Source organism: Drosophila yakuba, chromosome 3R (assembly GCF_016746365.2).
Source record: "Drosophila yakuba strain Tai18E2 chromosome 3R, Prin_Dyak_Tai18E2_2.1, whole genome shotgun sequence".
NCBI classification, from domain to species: domain Eukaryota; kingdom Metazoa; phylum Arthropoda; class Insecta; order Diptera; family Drosophilidae; genus Drosophila; species Drosophila yakuba.
In genome coordinates, this window is record NC_052530.2 from 15,154,281 (window position 1) to 15,173,417 (window position 19,137).

The following is a 19,137-nucleotide window of genomic DNA, read 5'->3' on the forward strand; positions in this document are numbered from 1 at the left end:
AAGCTGCCGCCCGTGGGTTGCACTACACATTCTCCCGCCGCAGCAGCTTTAGAATCCGGAATCTGGGAACTGGAAACTGGAAACTGGGTTCTGGTTGCTCGGTACTCGCCACTCGAATCTGGTTTCGGATTTATTGGACTTGGCTTAGAGTTTGAAATGGTTTTTAGATGGCGTCCTCTATTCGCTTCGGTTTCCTGCGCAGCTGTTGCACTTTTGCAGCGCCCACTCCGGCTGCTCGGCTTTTCTTCTCCGTCTGTGGATGTGTATGAACTGCAAACAGAAAGAACAGGCATTAAACTATTTGTCTGGGCTCCCCAACGGGTTATTTTCTGTTCCGTAGCTGCACGGAAAGAAGCCAGTTGTACACTTTATATAAACCAATAGGTGGTAAATATATATATGTATATATAACCTATTAAAATTAGATATCCTGCGTTTCATGATGTGCAAAACAATGCACTTCATGAATGCCATATTAACAAGATTTTGTGTGCTTATACAGATAAAATCAATTATTTTCATACATTTTTGAGCTACAGCTAGTATAATTTATATTGGTTAACATATTTGTTTGCACATTTTTATCATTTTCATTTTATGATATAATAATTCGAGAATTGGCTTCATGCACACTTTTTCCCAGTTTTCTGTCACTGCACACACACAAACACAAGGACGAGTTGACTTGTTGGGTGCTTGTCAGAGAACTGCAAGAGTGGCATTTTTTGCCACCCTGATCACACTCAACAATTTTGAGTGCGGGTGCCACTCACACCGGTTTTCGAGGGTACATACAAACACCCGGTCAAAATATTCGGGTGTCTGCAAACACCCTGGTGCCTGCGCACCCGAATCAATGCGGCACCCTACGTCGCGGGTACCAATCACACTCGCCACTCAAAACGAAGGGTAGAGAAGGCAAACATGCAGAAAAAGGCAAGTGCCTTTTTCTCGGAAACACCCGGGTGTCTTGGTAAACACCCGGGTGTTTTGGTAAACACCCGGGTGTTTTGGTGAACACCCGGGTGTCTGGTAGACATTTGAGTGCCTGTGGTAGGTAACATACGAAAAAGAAAAGTACATTAAGTACTGAAAAACGAAATATATTATGCCAAAAATCTGTAGAACTATGCATTCTATTTACAGAAATTTAACCAACACGAAATAGACATTTCTTTTTTATATCTTATATTATTTGCTTTGTTAAAATTTTTAATATTTAATTACCATATTTAACTTTGTATGTATAATTTTTCTTTTTAAAATGATAAAAAAAAACAATAGAAATAGAATTGTGTTAATTAAGTATAAATACTATTTAATAATATACATAATATATTATTTAATAATACATATGTAAGTTTGTTTTTTGTTAAGACATTAGATACATCAAAACGCAAAAACATGTGCACGACCTTTTTCTTGGGTGTTTCCATTCACCCTAAATTTTTTGGACCGTGTCTCGCTTCCACCCATACAATTTTTATGCATACAGAAAAGTACCTGCGGCCGTTCCTTGCTTGCGCGTCACCCACCCTAAACTTCTTTGCACAGCAGACACCCGGGTGTTTTTTGCGCAAGTACAAAAAACACCCTGGTGGCAAAACACCCGGGTGTTTGTCATTGCTAAATTTAGGGTGTCTCCAAACACCCGGGTGCGGAGACTCCCGGTGTTTAGCGGGTACACTTAGGGTGCCGGTGGCTTGCTGCAGTTCTCTGGTGCTTGTGTGCGCTTGTGTCTGTGTGTGTGTGTGTGCGTGTGTCGTCTGCCCCCGTTTGTATGCTGCAATATTTATGTGTTTGCCTTTGGGTTAGTCTGTGTGTTTACCACTTGAGCAGAGATGCAAAGCTGCCTCCTTTCTTGGTCTCGGTTTGCATTTAAGACTTTCCGAGTGCCACCTGTGCCCACCCACCTCCATCTGCCCCTTCACCACCCACCACCCGCCGGGTAACCGACACACCTGCAGCGGGGGCCACTCACAGGATTCACTGGGATTCTCTCGAGTGGCGCATATCGCTCTCTAAGGCTTTGCCTGCAACGTCGTTAAACATATTTTCTTATACGCTTTCATTAGAGTCACTTGACCGATTTAGGCAAATATCTTTTCAAAACCGAAGTAGCCGAGTAAACCATTGAAACCCAGAGGCATTTTGCGCCGATTCGAAATTTCTGGCACCGCTGCAACGGAACATTGTACCATTGCTATGAATAGCAAATGTGGAGTAACGATAATGCTTTCAAAGCTTGCTAATTAAATGTTTTGATGAAAAATGTTACTAGACTATGAAATGTGGAATCAATACATATATATATACATAATACATAGCTGAGTTTACAATACAAGTTTCATTTAACTCGCACACATTCAAATGAAAATACAACACAAAAAACATTTTACAATTTCAGGCTGTTTTCCTGCTTTCTGACATTTCTCGATAAATTAATCTTCGGAGGCTGCAGTTGGGCAAGGAAAACAAGCATTTCCCGATGGCAAATGGCTTTTTCAGCTTATGTCCTTGACGTTTCGAGCTGCAACAACTCCTGGCACTGAATTAAGCCAAGAAACTCGAATTTTCTTTGGACTGGGCCTTGCATGCTGACAGACCATTAGAAGTCGGAGCTCGTGTAATAACACCGCTGCCAGGCCCCCTGCAGTTGCACGTCCCCGGTCCTGAAAAGCGCTTTTCCGATCCTTTTGCCTGAAACTTGTCTGCGAAAGGACAAAGGAATAAAGAGGCTTTCTCAGCTGGCACCGCAGTAATTTAAATGTTATTTAGCTGCACAATTAAAATGGCATTAAGACGCCACCGAAATGCGAGTTGCAGGCTAGCAATTTAATTTGTTTTTCAAACCCCGCCATCCTCTCTTTTAAGAGTGCACATTTTATCCAAATTAGCTTAACTTTTCTCAGGTTCTTTGCATTTTCCACAAGTTTTCCCTAGCAACCCTCGCTTTTCCAACTGTATTTCAAAATTGTCGCTGCCTGTTTCTCAGCAGATAAGACGTCCTGTCCTAAGTGAATATTTTCTTAATTTCTTGCTATTGCAGCAGATTTTTCCTCCGCTTTTCCGAGGTGCCGTTTTCCTAGAATTTTTCCGTAAACATGCGCATTTTTTATCCCGAGTTAGTGAGTGTTTACTTAAGGAGGGGAAAAGCGACCAAAAGTTGTATTTGTCTTATTTTATTTGATGTCTGCCAGAGCCGTGAAGCTCACAATTTAAGCGCTTAGTTTCAGCTGACTCGAGTATTTTTTCTTGGCAACTGTGTTCTCATAAAGTTGCAACTTCAAAGTTGGCTCAAGCAGCCACTAAAATGCAAAGTGTGTTTTAACTATAAGAAGCAGTCTTAGTTTAATTTGAATCAACTGCAAAGAAAATTCTACAGTTTATGAGATTACCATCGAAATTCTGAGAAATATGCTTTGAAGCTTAATTATTCTGCTCTGTATATTGAATGTATATTTTCTTGCCAACAAAACTTGATATGGGAAATTTTAGCAATTTAATTTATTCACAAAGGCATTCAAACGTATCCAAAAACACCTATATCTAAAACATTTTAATTGAGATGCATCTCTTTCCGACCTGGTTTTTATTGTGGCAACATATTTTCTGTGTGGCATAGTTTTTCTTGTTATTCAGTCCTCTCTTTTACCTTCCATGGAAATCCTTCGAGTGATGCCATGGATATGATAACCCAACGGGCGCGAAAGCGATAGCCGGAAAATGAGCGTTAGAGAGAGACAGTGGAGAGCGCGAAAATTTTAATGGCATTCAAATTAAATTATAATTTCAAAAGTTTCGGCGCGCAGAGAGCAGCGAGCGTTGCTGATGACGACGATGACAAGGACATGACCAGGTGGCACAGGTGAAAGACGCCGCCCACCGCACACCGCCCGCTTTTCCCGCAACCTCACCGCCCTCGCCATCGGGTCAGCTTTGTTGGCCAAAGGTCACAGCAATAGCAGAGGGAAAAGGTTTGGCACACCCCCAATTTCCTCCCACCCCCCAATCAGCCTTCTCTATTTCTCCGCTTTTCCGCCCCTCGCTTGTTTATTTCCCTTGCGTTTGTTTTCAAAATTTGGCAAATGCGAAAAAAACATGGCCAACGACAAAACGAAATGGTAAAAGCCAAAGGGTAAACAGCACAAAGGCAAGCGAAACAAAAACAAAAACGAGAGACACCAAAAAATGACGGGGGAAAAATTAAAACTCGGAAAAGCCGAGTGAGTGGGAAAAGTTAACTGAGTTTTGCTTGTGTTTTCATTTTTGTTTACGAGGTTTTGATGTTTGTCGTTCATATTGTTTCACTTTAATTGTGAGTATCAAGCTATATACTCCGAAAAAGTACGTCAAATATTTTTTTTGGAGACTGAAAAACAAAATTTTAAAAATGATACAAACAACTTGTATAGATCCAGGCATTCGGAAATAGAACTGCACACTTTTATAACGAATTTTGCCATTATAACAAAATAAACACAATTTTCTTATTAAGATGTTAACATTTTAAAGCTCTAACAAACCTAAGAAATTGTTTTTTGTGTACGAGGTTAGATGTGTCCCCTTTAATTGATGAGTTGAAGAGGGTAATGGAGGGCAGGTGACCGCCAGTCAGCGAGTCTTAATTGGAACCCCCTGATATCAAAGGCGAGGAGTGAGGGACAGGTATGTATGTATTATGGGCTGAATAACTAAAGGATAATTGGCCAAAATGGTGTCTCTTGCCTAAGACAAGGTTTAAAATTAGCTGCACACTTCAGTCACATGGCAGCCAGCCGTAAAGAAAATCAAATTTTAGAACAGAAACGCTTAAGAGGCAGCATTAAAGCTAGAACATTATCAGGTAGCTCGCTAAGCAAATCTCACTTAATATTTTCCAAGTCATTTCTGTACAATTTGTTCCGGTCTATAAACCGCTGCGCAATCATTAAACCCCAAAAATATTGCCATCTGCTTTAATGAGCCACAATCATCATCAAGTTTTCACTGACCATTTGACCTTTCCATTCGGCAGGCGGCAGGACTCCGATCACAGGCCTTTAGTCCGGCCATTAAGCGAATGTCTGGCGCCAGGCAAACTATAAAATAAATGCTTGGGCGTGGCTCAGAGGCGGAGAAACGCCAAGGACCAACGCGTCCAGAGCTTCTTTTCCTGCTCTAGGATCAGGCCATTTTAATTTTTATAAAGCGATTTTTAGCGTTACAAAATAATATAGTTACTTTAAAATTTGAAAGGATAATTAGTGAATAATAATCTTACATTTTGGAATCCTTTTTTCAATCATCAGCAATCATCAATAGTCAGCACCTGGGTTTTAAGTCCTTTTTTATCAATAATTTATATATAATATTTAAATTTAAAGCGATTAGTTTAGTGCAAATACAGACTTGATATATCAAAAACGTACTTGTTTTTCATAATCTTAACATCATAAGTACACATTTAATTTCTGTTGAGGACAATATTCGCATTCAGACTCAAAGGTTCCACCCATGTAACTGAAACTAAAGGCAACACCGTTATTAAATACGGCATATGGAAACTATTAAAGATTTTCATTTCGATTTGTGCCACAAGTCCCATTCCTCGTGTGTGGAAAAACTACCTACTAAAATGTGGAAATTGCACAGCATGAGACGAAAAAACCGAGAGCCAGTAGCGCTTAGTTTTTTATTGCATGGCGCCGCATGTGGCGGCTGCGGCGATTGAAGTGTCCCCCGAGTGGGGAGTGGGTCATGCGGCAGTGGCCTGTAAGTGGGTGGAGAGTGGCGTGGGGGCTGCAGGAGGTGGGTGGAAGGGGGGTGGCGCCAGCAGTACGTCCGGGGCACGAGTTTGGCTTTAGTGGCTCTCGCCCGTCACCGGGGCTCGTTAACGCTGAGACGCTCAATTTAGCGCGACTTATTCAGGTTGGCGCTCCGCTTGCCTCCGCCTGGGCCCGTGTGACTGACCTTGATGATATCACCGCAGCCACGTCGTCGTGGCCATCGTCATCCCAGGAGCAGTTCCCTTCCTGCTCCCCGACCTATGCCTATTCCTTTTGCATTCCCACAACCACATGGGGAAAAATTACAAAAGCATTTCACCTCAAAATGAAATAAAATAATACAATTAAAACTGAAATTGTGAGCATTGGATAGGACATATGTATTTTGAATTTCAAATATTTTATTTTCTTAATAGTTCCAATTTCAAAATCCCTTTTCAAAATTGCAACAAATAGCGTACAGCAAAACAAAAGTAAAAAGAGATATTTGGTAAACAAAAATAGATAGTTGCTTATTAATGTCGATAGCTGTTTCTCCCTGCTGTCCAAGGCATGTGCGAATCCCTCTCGTGCGGGCTCCCAGCTCACATGGCCCTAACCCTCGAGCACACAGACTTCTGCCCTTGGTGTCGATGTCTTGGGCCTGCTCGGCTTACCCGTGGGTGTGCTGCACTTAAAGCCGAAATAAAAAATCAATAATCGGGGAATGACAAGTCAACAGTCAACAGCAGCTCAGCTGAACGCAGGCGAAGCCGCCATTTCTGACTGTTCCTGCCTCCGACACACAAGCTCTCACGCTCGACACACACACACACGCGGGAAAGAAAAGGACATGTGTGCGAGTGTGTGTGTTTTTGGGGCAAAAGTTGTATATTAAGTAACCTGAGCAAGTTTGGGGGGTCCCCGGGACACGTACGCGGCACAGGACCCAAAAACGTGCACCGCAGGTCTCGACTCAAATTTATGGCTGTTTCGCTCCATATTTATGTGTTTTCAGCTTGCAGTTGGTTATGAAATATATGGAGTCGTTAACCTAGAGAGAATGCAAAACCCCTAAAGATGGCGACAACAAGATAAATAATCATAAAGAACGGGAAAACGCCAGCTACCAATCGATATTTTTTCAACTTTATAGTACTTTTATACAACTCATAAAATACAGATACTAACTGAGTACCTTAACTATCCCATCAAGCAATTATAATCAATAATCAGCTTGAGCATTAAGTATCCGACCCGTTAACTGTGGCTGTGCAAGTTGCTTCTAAGGACTGAATGATTATGAATACTCAACGTCCAGTCCCAGATGGCCGGTCCTTTTCGATCCCTTCTTTCCTTTTCAATTGAGGCTGATGATGATGCTGTAAAATGTCAAATGTGAGTGCTGCTTTCATATGAAATGACGCAAGAAATAAAAGCGTTCGCCTTTGGGACGCCACTGGCAAAGGGCAACCATCCATCTGCCATCCGCCATCCGCCATCCCAGCCATGCATACAATGCGAAAGCCTGGCCAGTGACGTCACGGCCATAAAGGACTGCATACGGTGAACATATCCTGGCCACAAAATCCAGGCCGAGGGACCCATCGACCCATCCAGCAGAAGAGCAGAATGTACCTGAGGCGGGTTAATTAAACGCAAGGAACGTCATCAGCATCCTTTATACGCCCTGGCCACGTTGCGCATACGACCTGTGAACCAGGCGTCCAGCCACAACTCTGACTCAATTTGAGCTATTCAAGCTGCATAATGCACTCGGTGCATCCATCGGCAACATCACGCATCAATGGAGCAACAAAAACAACGTCAACAATCAATATTGATGCCGAGCGAGCGATGATTGTGATGATAACAGGCCCTGCCGTTGTTGCTGCCGTTGTTGCTCCCCCGATAATTATGCTCATAAAAGCGTAAGAGTTTTAATTGGACTGCTTATTACAAATAATCAGTGCAGTGCCTTGCCTGTCTGGGCATAGAAAGTGGATCGGAGGCCTGGGGACCGACCATATCATATTGGGCGTGTGCGCTCGTGTGCACTTGCCTGAGTTATTCAATTTGTGGCATCAGCCAAATTGCAGCCACAGCAACAATTACGCCAATCACACGACAGCAACAATAACAATATGCTAAAATTAAACGGAAAACGCGTTGGAAATTAAATTGAATTTTAATTGGGCCTTGCATCAATAACTTGTCATTTTTTACAATAATTACAAAGTTATTTAATATTTATGTAGACTCGACGCTTGTCAAATAGTCTGGCTCATGCAATTAAGTTGATTAATAAATTATATTTTACGCCGTGTATAAACATATGCACATGCGTTTAATCGAAAAGGAAAAGAGATTAATCTATATTAAAAAAAATCTGTCATCTCATTAATTATGAATAATATTTGATTATGGTCTAACGTTTCATTTTTTGCGTATACTTAGTTTTTTGCTCCAAATTAAAGTCTTTTAGTTTGGCAAAAGGTTTATGAGACACTTTTTGGTTGATCCAAAAGTTGTAATTGAATTCAAGATTGTATATGTAATTAAATAATTAAGAGAACAAATAAATCGTAATTCACAGTTACACTTATTTGGTAATCCTAAAAAGAATCATTTTTTAATGGATGGAAATTCCAAACTGTGGGAGGTTTTTTCAAATAGCAAGTGCAATTTAAAGTTAATCTGTGCATGCTAAAGCGAAGCCAAAGTTGCTAGCACCGGCGATAACAACGACAAAAACCTCGGTGAGCGATTTACAAGCAAAGCTGGGCGAATACAATCACACTAAAATCGCGCATACGCCGCGTATTCCCCAAGAAACAGCAGAACTTCGCATTTGTTTGCCTTTGAGTGGCACATGCGCCACACTTGGCACTTGCTTTTATTTTACCCTGGGTTACTTTTAATGCCCAGAGCAGCAGGGCTAACACACACACGCTGGCTAACGCAGACAGACACACACATCAAGCGGCTTATTCCCAGTACACGTCACGGTCTCAAATCGTGTGTGTGTGGGTATGTGTAGTGTGTGTGTGCGGCTTATAAGTGATTATCTGCTGTAAAAATGGCGTAGAAAGTGGGAGCTTATTTTCCCGTATACTGATGCGCATTTAACTCCCAAACCGGTTATAAAAATACTACACAACTATTTTTTAAGCGCGCAGTAATTGGCATTGTGTAAGTTTATCCAAGAAATTACCTAAAGAAATGTAAAAAGAAAAACTTAAGTAAGAAGGTAATTTTGCATAAATGATTTATATGAAAATGGTTTCAAATTATTTTAAAAACTGCAAAAATGAAAACTGAAACGCCATATAGAAAATGATTAGGATTACCTCTTGGTTTCTAGCCCTATTGCATTCGCTGCATTCTATCCCATGTTGCTGCAACTGATTCTGCATTGTAAATCCAATAAAACCCAATGGGACTGCATGCAGTCACTGCAGCAGAAAATAAATCGCGTTATTACCGCCGGGCAATGGCCAAGAGGAAAACTCAACGTTCAGAAGGCAGAGACCTCAGGAAAACTCATAAAAGTAGCCAAGGCACAGACAAATAAAAGGATCGCATAAAACTAATGTTAAACAATTCCCCGTTGCCCCTATACTTGTGCCTTTTGTCTGCGGTCTCGTCTCTGTATTTTGTCTGTACTTTGCTGCTTTCTTGCCCTCCATTTGTGTTGCGTGAGTTTCTGTTCTGTTCGGTTGGGTTCAATTCGGAAGCCCGGGTCTGTCGTCGCCCATCGTCATCGCCGGACCCTTAAGACAATGATGGCTGGCCCAAAGCTCCCGAGGATATGCAATAAAATTGCGTTTTAATGCTGCTCTAACGGACGAGCAACGACCCATTTACCAAGAGCTTGCTTCGTACGAGTGCAAACATACCCATCTAGCGCAAATGCGTTGTACAGGATATGGGCAGCTTTTTGAGATACCCAGGCAGGTAATATGATTTTTGTAATACTACCTAAATAATTTTAAGACTATTTATTGCACTTATAAAATGGTAATGTTTAATTAATAATACATTTTGGAACCATCTTTAAAATGCGAAATCAATTATATTATTGCAAAATTATCAGGATTGAGCAGAATTTTTATAGTTTTTAACTCAATGGACTTTCCTGAGAGTAAGAAACTTCGGATGATATAAACATTCCTCTCAGGCCTTCCCTTAGCTCATCATTCAATATTCATATAGCCGAGGGTATAAAACTGTCCCCTTTGTTTCAATTTTATGGCTGCCTTTTTATGCTCGTTTGTTTGTCCTTCGCATTGTTTTATGGAATTTTATTTGCATATTTTCGCGTGTTACCCGCTTGGAACACGAATCCAAGACTTTTATGAGTTTGTCGATTCTCCGTGAAATGGGAATGCAAAAGGGGCAAAGTGGAAAAGAGTTGCACTCCCCACGGACTGCAGGAAAACTTAAAACACGAATCCCTTGGTTGCCGAAAAAAGAAAATCTTGCCTGCCATTTCGCATTCAGCTTTCAGTGAATTATTTGACGAGGCGCCAAATATATGTGTGTATGTATATGTGTGGAAAAATACACAAAACATAAATTGCAGGGGGTGCGGAAAATCCGAGCCCAAACGGAAAAGTGTAAAACAATTCTCAAGTGTTTTACGCTTTAGGCATTGCGCCTTCGTTTTTTGTTTGTTTGCTTTCTGTGTGTTTGGTGTTTTGAGCTTTTTGGCCTTTATGTTTGCCAAAGCCCCTCTGAACGCCAGTTCGACACAAAGAACCGTGTCGGAGTTCCCACGCCCGGCGGTTTCCTTTGTGATTTAATCATTTTTTTGCAACTGATTCAATTAACTTAACATCTCATACCAGACTTTCTGTACGAGGCACTGGGAAATTGCACTTTCCCCGCCGCCAAAGCGATGGGGCAATTGCAGGCCGGCTTAATGGAGTGCATTGTGCGTCGAATTGATGGATTCGGGTGGATAATGGGTAATCCAGTGATAAACGGAAGTCCGCAGCAGCGGCATCCTATTATATTATATTTAATTCCCGGAGGCAAACAAATGACAAATTGAATTAATGGCCATTAAATGCATTTTTGAATTGTTAAGCAATGGCTGATTGCGAATTGGAAAGTGCAACGTTTGCCCGGAATTAATTATACGAGTATCAAGGAACAAATTTATTTACCGGCGTCCATTATAACTCTCGTTATTATAAATATATCTCACATTTTTATTATTGAATGTTTTGAATGTGTGTGGCATCCATTTGTTAAAATAAGATAGCCTTAAAGAATTAAAAACGTTTTTTGTTATCATGTCAATATATTTAAACATTTTGTTCAGCAATTGGATTTTTTCCGTGTTAAAGGCTTATGCATCAAATATCCCACAAAATGTACATTTTAGCACGTTTTGTGCATACTTTTAAGTCACAGCCAAATTTCGTTATTTCGTTAAAACCGTGTATACAAAAAAATTAATTTAACAAAAATATTGGATTGGAAAAACAGATAAGCCAAATATTTATAATACGAGCAACATAAATAAATGAAAAACCAAGAATAAAACTGGCAGATGGCTACGAATATATATAGTACTGAATGAATGGTTTTTATTAAATTTACAAGCAAAGCAAACTAACATTCGGGTAGATGGTGAACAAAAACGTGTAACAAAATATAAAATAATTGTGTAATAAAAGCGCATGTATGCAACATAAATCTCAATCAAGAATGCAGTTCACAGACCCATAAAAAAGAAACCATAACCATATCAGACACCCAAAGCCCAGCAAACTAGTTGGTCGCATTTGTATGCTTCCATGGATACATAGATACAGATGTATCTCTGGCGGTGGTACGTAAATAGTCCCCCATCCTGAAAATAATTTATATAAAATAATAAACAAAAACAAAAACAAAATACGGAATAGGACTGAGTCTGAGTCTGAGCCCAGCACGCAATCGCACGAAACTGGACAAGTAATCAGCGTTTGTACCTAATAAGCCGCCGGTTGATGATGACACGATGATCATGGGATGATGATGATGATGCTGCATGAAATGTGCGGATTATGGTGAATAGTATACTATAGTAACTATACTATCCGTATAGTGTGTGTTCGGGTTAAGTGTGATAAATCGACAGTTGAATTACGCGATATGTGGGCGACTGGGAGGACAGAGGGTGTGTGTGTGCGTCGTCGAGCGTTTATCAAGCAAAATATTTACACACACACGAATTAAGCGCACTCACGCACTCGGGCACACAATACTCAACAGAAGTGAAAAAATGCGATGCCCAATGCACTGACAAAAATTGGCAGGCTAAATTCTGCGTAGCATTCAGAATTCACAATGTGTGCGATTTGACTTAAACTTTTTTAGCAGTTCTTAAAATTAGAAATATAATAATTTTAGGTAAATCTGATGTATTCCGATGTATTAGTTTAGGTCATTAGCCACCTAAATATGCATTTTTAAATGGTTTATTTCTTTAAAATGCTTAAAAGCATTACTCATGACATTTTAACAATATACAAAATACTATGTACCCTGTTTTCTTTGTAAGAAGAGCTCCTAAAAGTGATATGGACCACTTTGGAAGACAGCAAGGAAATGCCAATCACATGCTTTTTCCCTGTGTGGCGGCGAGTGAAAGAATAAAGTAAAAGTGTCTTTTCATCAGAATTTTAAATGTGCTCGCCCCCGATGTGAGTTGCCAAAAAGTGTGTATAAGTTTTGTATGAGAGTGGGTACAGGTGTGCGCGTGAGCCGACCGAGCGGAAGTTATGGAGCCTACATGCCCTACAAATAAAAAAAAAAAAATAATAATGATTTCGCTTTCGTTCAGGGAAATTAAGGGCGGTGGGGATTGGGAGAGGTGGGGTAAGCGGGTGGACATTGAGGCAGCGCCACTCGATAAACCACCAATACAAGGACCAGGTTCTTGTATGTAAACAGACAAATTATGAATTTGTAAGACTCTCTCGTATTTCCCGGGGTATCCTGTCGTTCTCCCTTTATCTCTCTCCCTTTCTGCGTGTATGTGTGTGCGTGCTGAAGACCTCACGGATCACTGAGCTCATCAAAAATCGTTAAATGCTAAAATCGAAGAAGAAATTCGACAACCAAAACAATACCACTGAGGGGAGGTTCCATATTGTTTTGTTTTCCCCATCATTATTGTAATGACATGAATTTAATTGTACCAAAATCCACTTGTTAAGATGGACACAATACCAATACACCATTTAAAATATGAAATAAATATTCATCTGGTATGATTTATACATATGGTAGATTTCTAAAAATCATATCAATAGTAATTATTATTTATAACTAATCTTCTGCAATGCAACAATCACTTAAAAACATTTATTTTTAAGGGATAACTTACTCACTTTTTTGTGCGCTAAAAATGCTGCCCTCGTTCGCTCACTACATGACTCTGTTTATGTTTGATGTTCAAAACTTCTCCAACTCTCCGATTTGCCAATTTTCCAAGCTGTAAATAAATTGCAGGACTGCTTGCATTGAATACTTGATTTTTTCACTAAAACTTCACTTTATCACACACAGAATCTGACTAATGAATATTCTTTTTTGGCCGTGTTATGCCATATGCATGCCAGGGTATGTGTATGTGTTTCTTTGAAAATGCTGGCTTAAAGACAGAAAGGGTATGGTGTTTCCCTTTAAAGATGTATGGTCTGCCTCATTTTATCTTGCCTATTTTAAAAGTTGTTCTGGTTTTCCTTTTGGCCTTTTTTGCGCACTGAACTGAATGCTAGTGTGGCGTAGTCCGCTCGATCCGCTAAACTCCGAAACTGTGTCAGCCGTTCAAAACACGACGATGTCTCTAGCTAAACTGAAGCCAAAAGGCATCGCAATGCGTACTTTAAACTGTTCGAAAACACACATTTGTACACACACACAGAGGCACACACATGCTATAAGCGCGGAAAAACGGACACTGCTTTTCCGCTCTTTATCTCTCGCTTTCACTCTCTCTTTTTTCTCTCTCGGGTAGCTTTTGAGCGACTGTTATACCATCTCTCTCACTCTCTTTATTTTTGGCCTGAAGCTTTACCTTGTTTTTGTTCGTAATCAAAATCGAAAACTTTTTCTGCGACATTTTGCCGCATTTGTTGTTGCTCTAGCGAGCCATACCAAATTTCATTATCTCAAGTGGCCGCTTTGTTTGTTTATTTGAGAGACTCTCCAGTTAAGCAAATATTGTTGTTTAATTGTGGCCAGTACTTAATGAGCCTTTAAGAAATCTTAAATATTTTTAATTTTTTTTTTTTATATTTTTGTTTCTGTTTGTTTTCGTGAGACAACCGAAAATCGATCGCACACTTTTAACACACACACAATCTCGCTCTCGCTCTTTTGCTCTCTCAAACACACACACACACACCCAAAGGCAGCTGATTTGAGCCGAAAAGTATGCTTCACAATTGGACAACGATTTAAAACTTATTTTAATCCGATAAATGTGTGGAATATTTTCTATTTGTAAACGTATTTGAATTATTATTTTTTAATTTTTTGATATATGTATATATAGCTTTTTTACAATTTGTTGACGAGCTCAACCGAAAGAAAATCGGAACCAGCGTGACCTACGACTCGCAGCAGAATGCGGAGAATCGGAGAAAACAGCAGCCGACCACAACAACAGCTGCAAAATGCGGCGTCGGCGTCCGGGATGAACAAATTTTTGGCCACACACACACTATCATACGAAAGGTGAAAGGGGGGTGGACATATTATAGGAAATTTGATATGAAAACATTGACTAGCAGCCGCATAAAGCTTTTAGCCTTCAGCTGTGCGCACACACACAGCCGCTGTTAGAAACGAGGAGGTATAACAGTTCAACGTTTTCGGCTGGTCCGATGGAAATTCTTCCTGCGGCACGAAGAGCTTTCCCAAAACGAAGCTGAGGCTGGCCAAGTTTTTATTCTTAGCTTCGATTGATTGCTGGCCGGGAAACCGAATGCGGCAGTGGCTAAGATAAGCGCTAAAAGACATAAACGGAATGGCCAAACATTTGGCAGATAAGTTCAGCTGATAAGGGTATTCACAATGTTTGCGAACTTTATCGTTTTTTGGTTTGCCCTTGTGCTAGTACTGTAATGTAAGAAGGGGGAAAGCAAAAAACTTAAATATTTTATTGAATGAATCAAAAGATGAACAAATGATAATGGCATATGTACAAAATGAGTAATTTTTGGGTATAACAGGTGTATGATTGATGTTTATGCCACTACAAAATTATATTAGTATTCGCATCTCCCTGCTTGTGTAGTAATATTACCTAATGCAATAACCAATTGCAAATGGTCTCGTCTCGACAACTTTTCGATTAAACTAGCATATATACTATCGATTTGAAAAAAGTTTTTTTTATTAAAACCATTACTTAGCTTCACTCTTAGATCAAACCTCGCTGCCAAAAGCTATTTTGCAAAGCTTTCCTCGAAACTGCGCGTCGCAGTGCGAGAGGTGACAACCCTGCCTGCAGTCGGCATGCAACTTGTTGCGCCGGTTTGCGCTTCTCAGTCTTCATTCCATTCTCGAATCCGTCGGACGTCGACCTCCGACCTGATCTACAACTTGGTTTGTTATTGTTTGCTTTGGCTCTCTGGCATTCGGCTGTTAGGTTGTTTTCGATCTTAAATACGTGGGTGCGCGGTAAAACGTATTTATAAAGTACTTACGCATAGTTGGCGTACGCCTATAAACTGGCACATACTTCAGATTCGGCTAGTCCAATTAATCCGCATATTCCCGTGGGCTAATTTTGCCAACCGGTTTGTCGGCGATCTACAATTGTGTTTAAGATGACTTAAGATGGGCGATGACTTAAGAGGGAACACACCCCGCCAAGTGCAGTGCTTACAGCAGTGTGATTTGCATAATGACGACATTTGTTTTGAGAGTGCTATAATCACCACTTGATCGAGGAATTCGGCACGAAATCGACGGTCGAGGTCTTGACCTTATACGTTGCCAGGTTCCTTAGTTTGGTCACAATCAGTTTTGACGTCAGTGTTTCTAAATTCAGCCTTAAAACCCAGCCAAATCGGTCGTTTGTATGTTTGTCACGACTCTAAAGTGAAATCGATGCGGAGAAGAAAGCCACTCAAATGCATTTTTCGTGGATAAAACCTTAGTGACTGCATATTTGAATAATATTTTCGAAAACCTATAAAAGTATTTTTAGGAGAAAGCCGAATATTTCATCATTTTGGTATAAAGAAAAATATTAACTGAACGCGAACTTTAGTTTTGGTTATCTTCAAAGGCCTAACTCACGATGTAATTATATAATATATAATTTTAAATTGCAAATGACTAACAACTATTTATAAATGAGAGTGGTATTCAAACACAAATGGGGTTTACTGAAGGATTTACTTGCCCGAATAACTTCACATTCACTATCTCAAATTGGAACGTTGATACAGCGATAGAAAATAAGAATTAGAAATATAAGTGACGTTTTAGAAGCTCTTTTAATTAGGTTAGGCTTATCAGAAACGTGTTGATCCAAAATGTATGGTTTAATTTGTTAGCTCATTAAAATCATTATAAAATCACATTTTAGAGCGCGTATAAAATAAAGACTTGAAGTTTTTCATAAGATCTGCTCTATTTAGAAGACAACTGATAATCTTTGTTTTTTTTCTGACCACCCACTAAATAAGAGCCCTTGTATTTATCTTATCGCACAGCTGAAATCGCGCTGAACAAACAACACCACTCATCACGATGCCCAATCCACTGTGGTTCATCTTCTGGCTGCTGGTCTTCTGGTTCGTCTCCTTCTTCGTGGCATTCTTCTGCGCCTTCTTCTACATCTGGGTTTACGCATTCTCCTCCTGCATTCCCGCCCTGGCGGTAAGTGGGTTTACTGGGTTTTTTAGTTTTTTTGAGGAGCAGCATATGAATTTATATGGGGGGGTGAGTCAATTACTTTACCTGCTAATTGCATGAGGCACTTTCCTTATCGGGCCGTTAAGATGTTTAACCCATTACTCATTTCGGGAACTTATCAGACCCACAACCGGAGCTTATGGGCAACACAGATAACCGGCCCCGCTTTGTAGGCCCACCCACACCCAATGCCTACAATAACATTGCTAACCACCGACTTGTTTCGATATTTCCGCAGGGCATATCTGACATTCTGCTCCAGGGAGTCCAGTTCCCGTTCTACTGCGGAAAAGCCATGTTGGAGGGCAAGCCTGCATTCTAAGGAGGAGCCTTCTCCCATATCAATAAACTAAGTGCCTTACTGATAACTCCTGTTTTCAATCATTTTTTACAATTTTACAAATAAAGATTTATTAACTTAATTCTAAAAACTTAATTTTTTGATTGAGACTGATTGATTGACTCTGATATTACATTTTGTTAACTTGTTACACTTTATTAGACTTGATAAATTCACCTGATGGAGTGATTCTTACTATCTTTACGTACAGGCACACATTAAAGTATCAAGCGATGAACAATTTATCATAGTTGTTATCACTTGGTATGCATGCGTTATGTTTACCTGTTATCAGAGCCAGTGAATTCGCTTTTGCATCAATCACTATTGTTACCCACACTCAAGAAGTATTTTCCATTGATTACATTTCTTTTTTTCATCCGCTGTGAAAATTCACAATTAATACTTTGCTGGCAAACAAAGGTCACGATTTATATTTAGTCACAAAGCAAAACACCTTTCGAAAAGATTCTATTAGTTAAATATTACAGCAAAGCAAATAGCTCATATATAACTGCTTTAAATGACCACATTTATTTAGCAATTAAATTTCTAAAAGGATGAAATGTAATGAAGCCATTTCATAGCATAAAAACACAATCAGATTTTTTAAAGAATAAATTCACTTTCAAGGACTACAACAACTAATAAATAACTTTATTAATGAAAATCAGTTAACAAAATATAAAAATGAAAAAACTAGATATTGTAATTGCCGTATTGAGAACGGTTTGGAACCGATTCCAAAGTTGGGGTGAATTTATTTGGTGGTGGAGGCCACTGTCGCATTCTGCTGACCACTGCCTGGGGCTTCAGCTGCTCCGGACCCTGAATTTCCCGCGAGATCCTGATGTCCGGTAGCCTGAGAAAACGCCTCCTGTTCGCAAAGAGCGCGCAACTCGAGCTCACCAATGAGCTGCATCACCCGGATCTTGCCTTCGGTGGCCAGCTTGGGCGGCAAGTTCTTAACGGTGGCGCATATGCTGTCGAAGAACAACTCCAAAGAATCGCGCGGTGGCGTTACAGGGGACACTGGTTGCAGTTGGTAGGATTGCAGCTGGCGGGCTGCGTAGGAGGGTGTCGTGTGTATAGGCGTTATGGTGGCCTTGGAATTGATCTCCTGGGCTTGGCACATCCCACTGGGTGGTGTACTGGGCGCTGAAATTTTCTTAATGGTGATCCTGCATGGCGGAGCTACTGTTGCAGGTGTGGAGGAAGTGGGATAGGAGGAACCAGTGGACGGAAGACTTTGAGGCACCTCGTTAATGGTCACATGTAGTGGCAGATAATCCAGCATGCCGGAATGCTGTGAGTCAGTCTCCGAGGTGCGGCGCTGCTGCTTAATGGCGGGCTCTGTTTCGAGATCATTCTGCGCATCCAGTTCTGGAGCCTGCTCCTCATCGTCGACGAAGTCCCCCTCGGTTTCATCCAGTTCCCCCTCCTCCTCATCTGTCTCTTCGTCTTGTGGATCTGTTCCGTATTGTAGCAGACCCTCTTCGTCCTCGGTGTCCTCCCACTTCATCGCACAGGAACTTGATCCATCTACGTTCGGATTATTTGCCTTGGCGGGCAACGATTTTCTCTGTGCATTTTCCGAGTGCTTAATGCTGCCCTCGTGCTTTCCTAGGTCAGATCTCTTGCAGCTGAGCCTGCACTCGCACACCGCGCAGAACACAAAGTGCGGATCCGTTTCATCTGGGAGCAACCACGGATATATTGCCTGGTACTCCGGTTTCGTCTTGGGTCGAGGATACTTCAGAAGGGCGCACGGCCGTCGTGGCCTGTATTCGGAGCGTAGAGCATCTCTGGTAGGGAATAAGTCAGTAAGCTATAGTCACTGGTCTCTTACTTAGCTATACTCACAGTTTTTCCTGAGTTAACTGGAGGTTTGACATTTGGGCAGTTCTTTTCCAAAATATAAACAAAATCTAGTACGGTATGACCGTGGCGCAACAGCACAGGAATACCACATTTCACGTTCTACTATTGCTGTAAGAGTTGTCACCCATTTCAGGTCTTTGTTTATACAAGATTTTTCTAAATAATCAACTACATATGTCTCTTAAGTTATATAATATCATTTTTTAATATGCTTATCAATAAAAATGTATGTACTGA

The 19,137-nt window shown here is 40.6% G+C and overlaps 2 protein-coding genes and 2 long non-coding RNA genes across 5 annotated transcripts; 2 read left to right on the forward strand and 2 right to left on the reverse strand.

Annotated features, from left to right (window-relative positions):
- Nucleotides 1–131: 131 nt before the first annotated feature.
- On the reverse strand, nt 132–14,421 carry LOC120321700. Of its 2 annotated transcripts, none has more exons than XR_005561401.1 (3): nt 14,314–14,421; nt 13,136–13,239; nt 132–270 (listed from the first exon to the last, which is right to left on the reverse strand). It is a non-coding gene; the product is annotated as an uncharacterized LOC120321700 (long non-coding RNA). The 2 variants fall into 2 exon arrangements; XR_005561400.1 differs by having other exon boundaries at nt 13,136–13,258; nt 14,314–14,416.
- Nucleotides 4,198–7,928, forward strand: LOC120321702. Its single transcript, XR_005561403.2, has 2 exons — nt 4,198–4,668; nt 6,964–7,928. It is a non-coding gene; the product is annotated as an uncharacterized LOC120321702 (long non-coding RNA).
- Nucleotides 14,422–15,259: 838 nt separating the features above from the next.
- LOC6536928 lies at nt 15,260–17,101 on the forward strand. Its single transcript, XM_015192531.2, has 3 exons — nt 15,260–15,359; nt 16,478–16,643; nt 16,918–17,101. The coding sequence occupies exons 2-3, from the start codon at nt 16,515–16,517 to the stop codon at nt 16,999–17,001; spliced, it is 213 nt and encodes a 70-aa protein (XP_015048017.1). The 5' UTR covers nt 15,260–15,359; nt 16,478–16,514; the 3' UTR covers nt 17,002–17,101.
- A 544-nt stretch (nt 17,102–17,645) lies between these two features.
- On the reverse strand, nt 17,646–19,011 carry LOC6536929 (protein suppressor of variegation 3-7). The gene is made up of 2 exons (XM_002097462.3): nt 18,883–19,011; nt 17,646–18,824 (listed from the first exon to the last, which is right to left on the reverse strand). Exons 1-2 carry the CDS (start codon nt 18,912–18,914, stop codon nt 17,780–17,782), a joined length of 1,077 nt encoding a protein of 358 aa, XP_002097498.1. The 5' UTR covers nt 18,915–19,011; the 3' UTR covers nt 17,646–17,779.
- Nucleotides 19,012–19,137: the final 126 nt, after the last annotated feature.

Bases quoted from the DNA above. Each gene is read 5' to 3' on its own strand.
- LOC6536929 (XM_002097462.3), bottom strand. From the start codon at position 18,914: ATGTCAAACCTCCAGTTAACTCAGGAAAAACT. The intron at 18,825-18,882 runs GTGAGTATAGCT...ATTCCCTACCAG, and splicing joins CAGTTAACTCAGGAAAAACT to AGATGCTCTACGCTCCGAAT.
- LOC6536928 (XM_015192531.2), top strand. From the start codon at position 16,515: ATGCCCAATCCACTGTGGTTCATCTTCTGGCTGCTGGTCTTCTGGTTC. The intron at 16,644-16,917 runs GTAAGTGGGTTT...ATATTTCCGCAG, and splicing joins CCTGCATTCCCGCCCTGGCG to GGCATATCTGACATTCTGCT.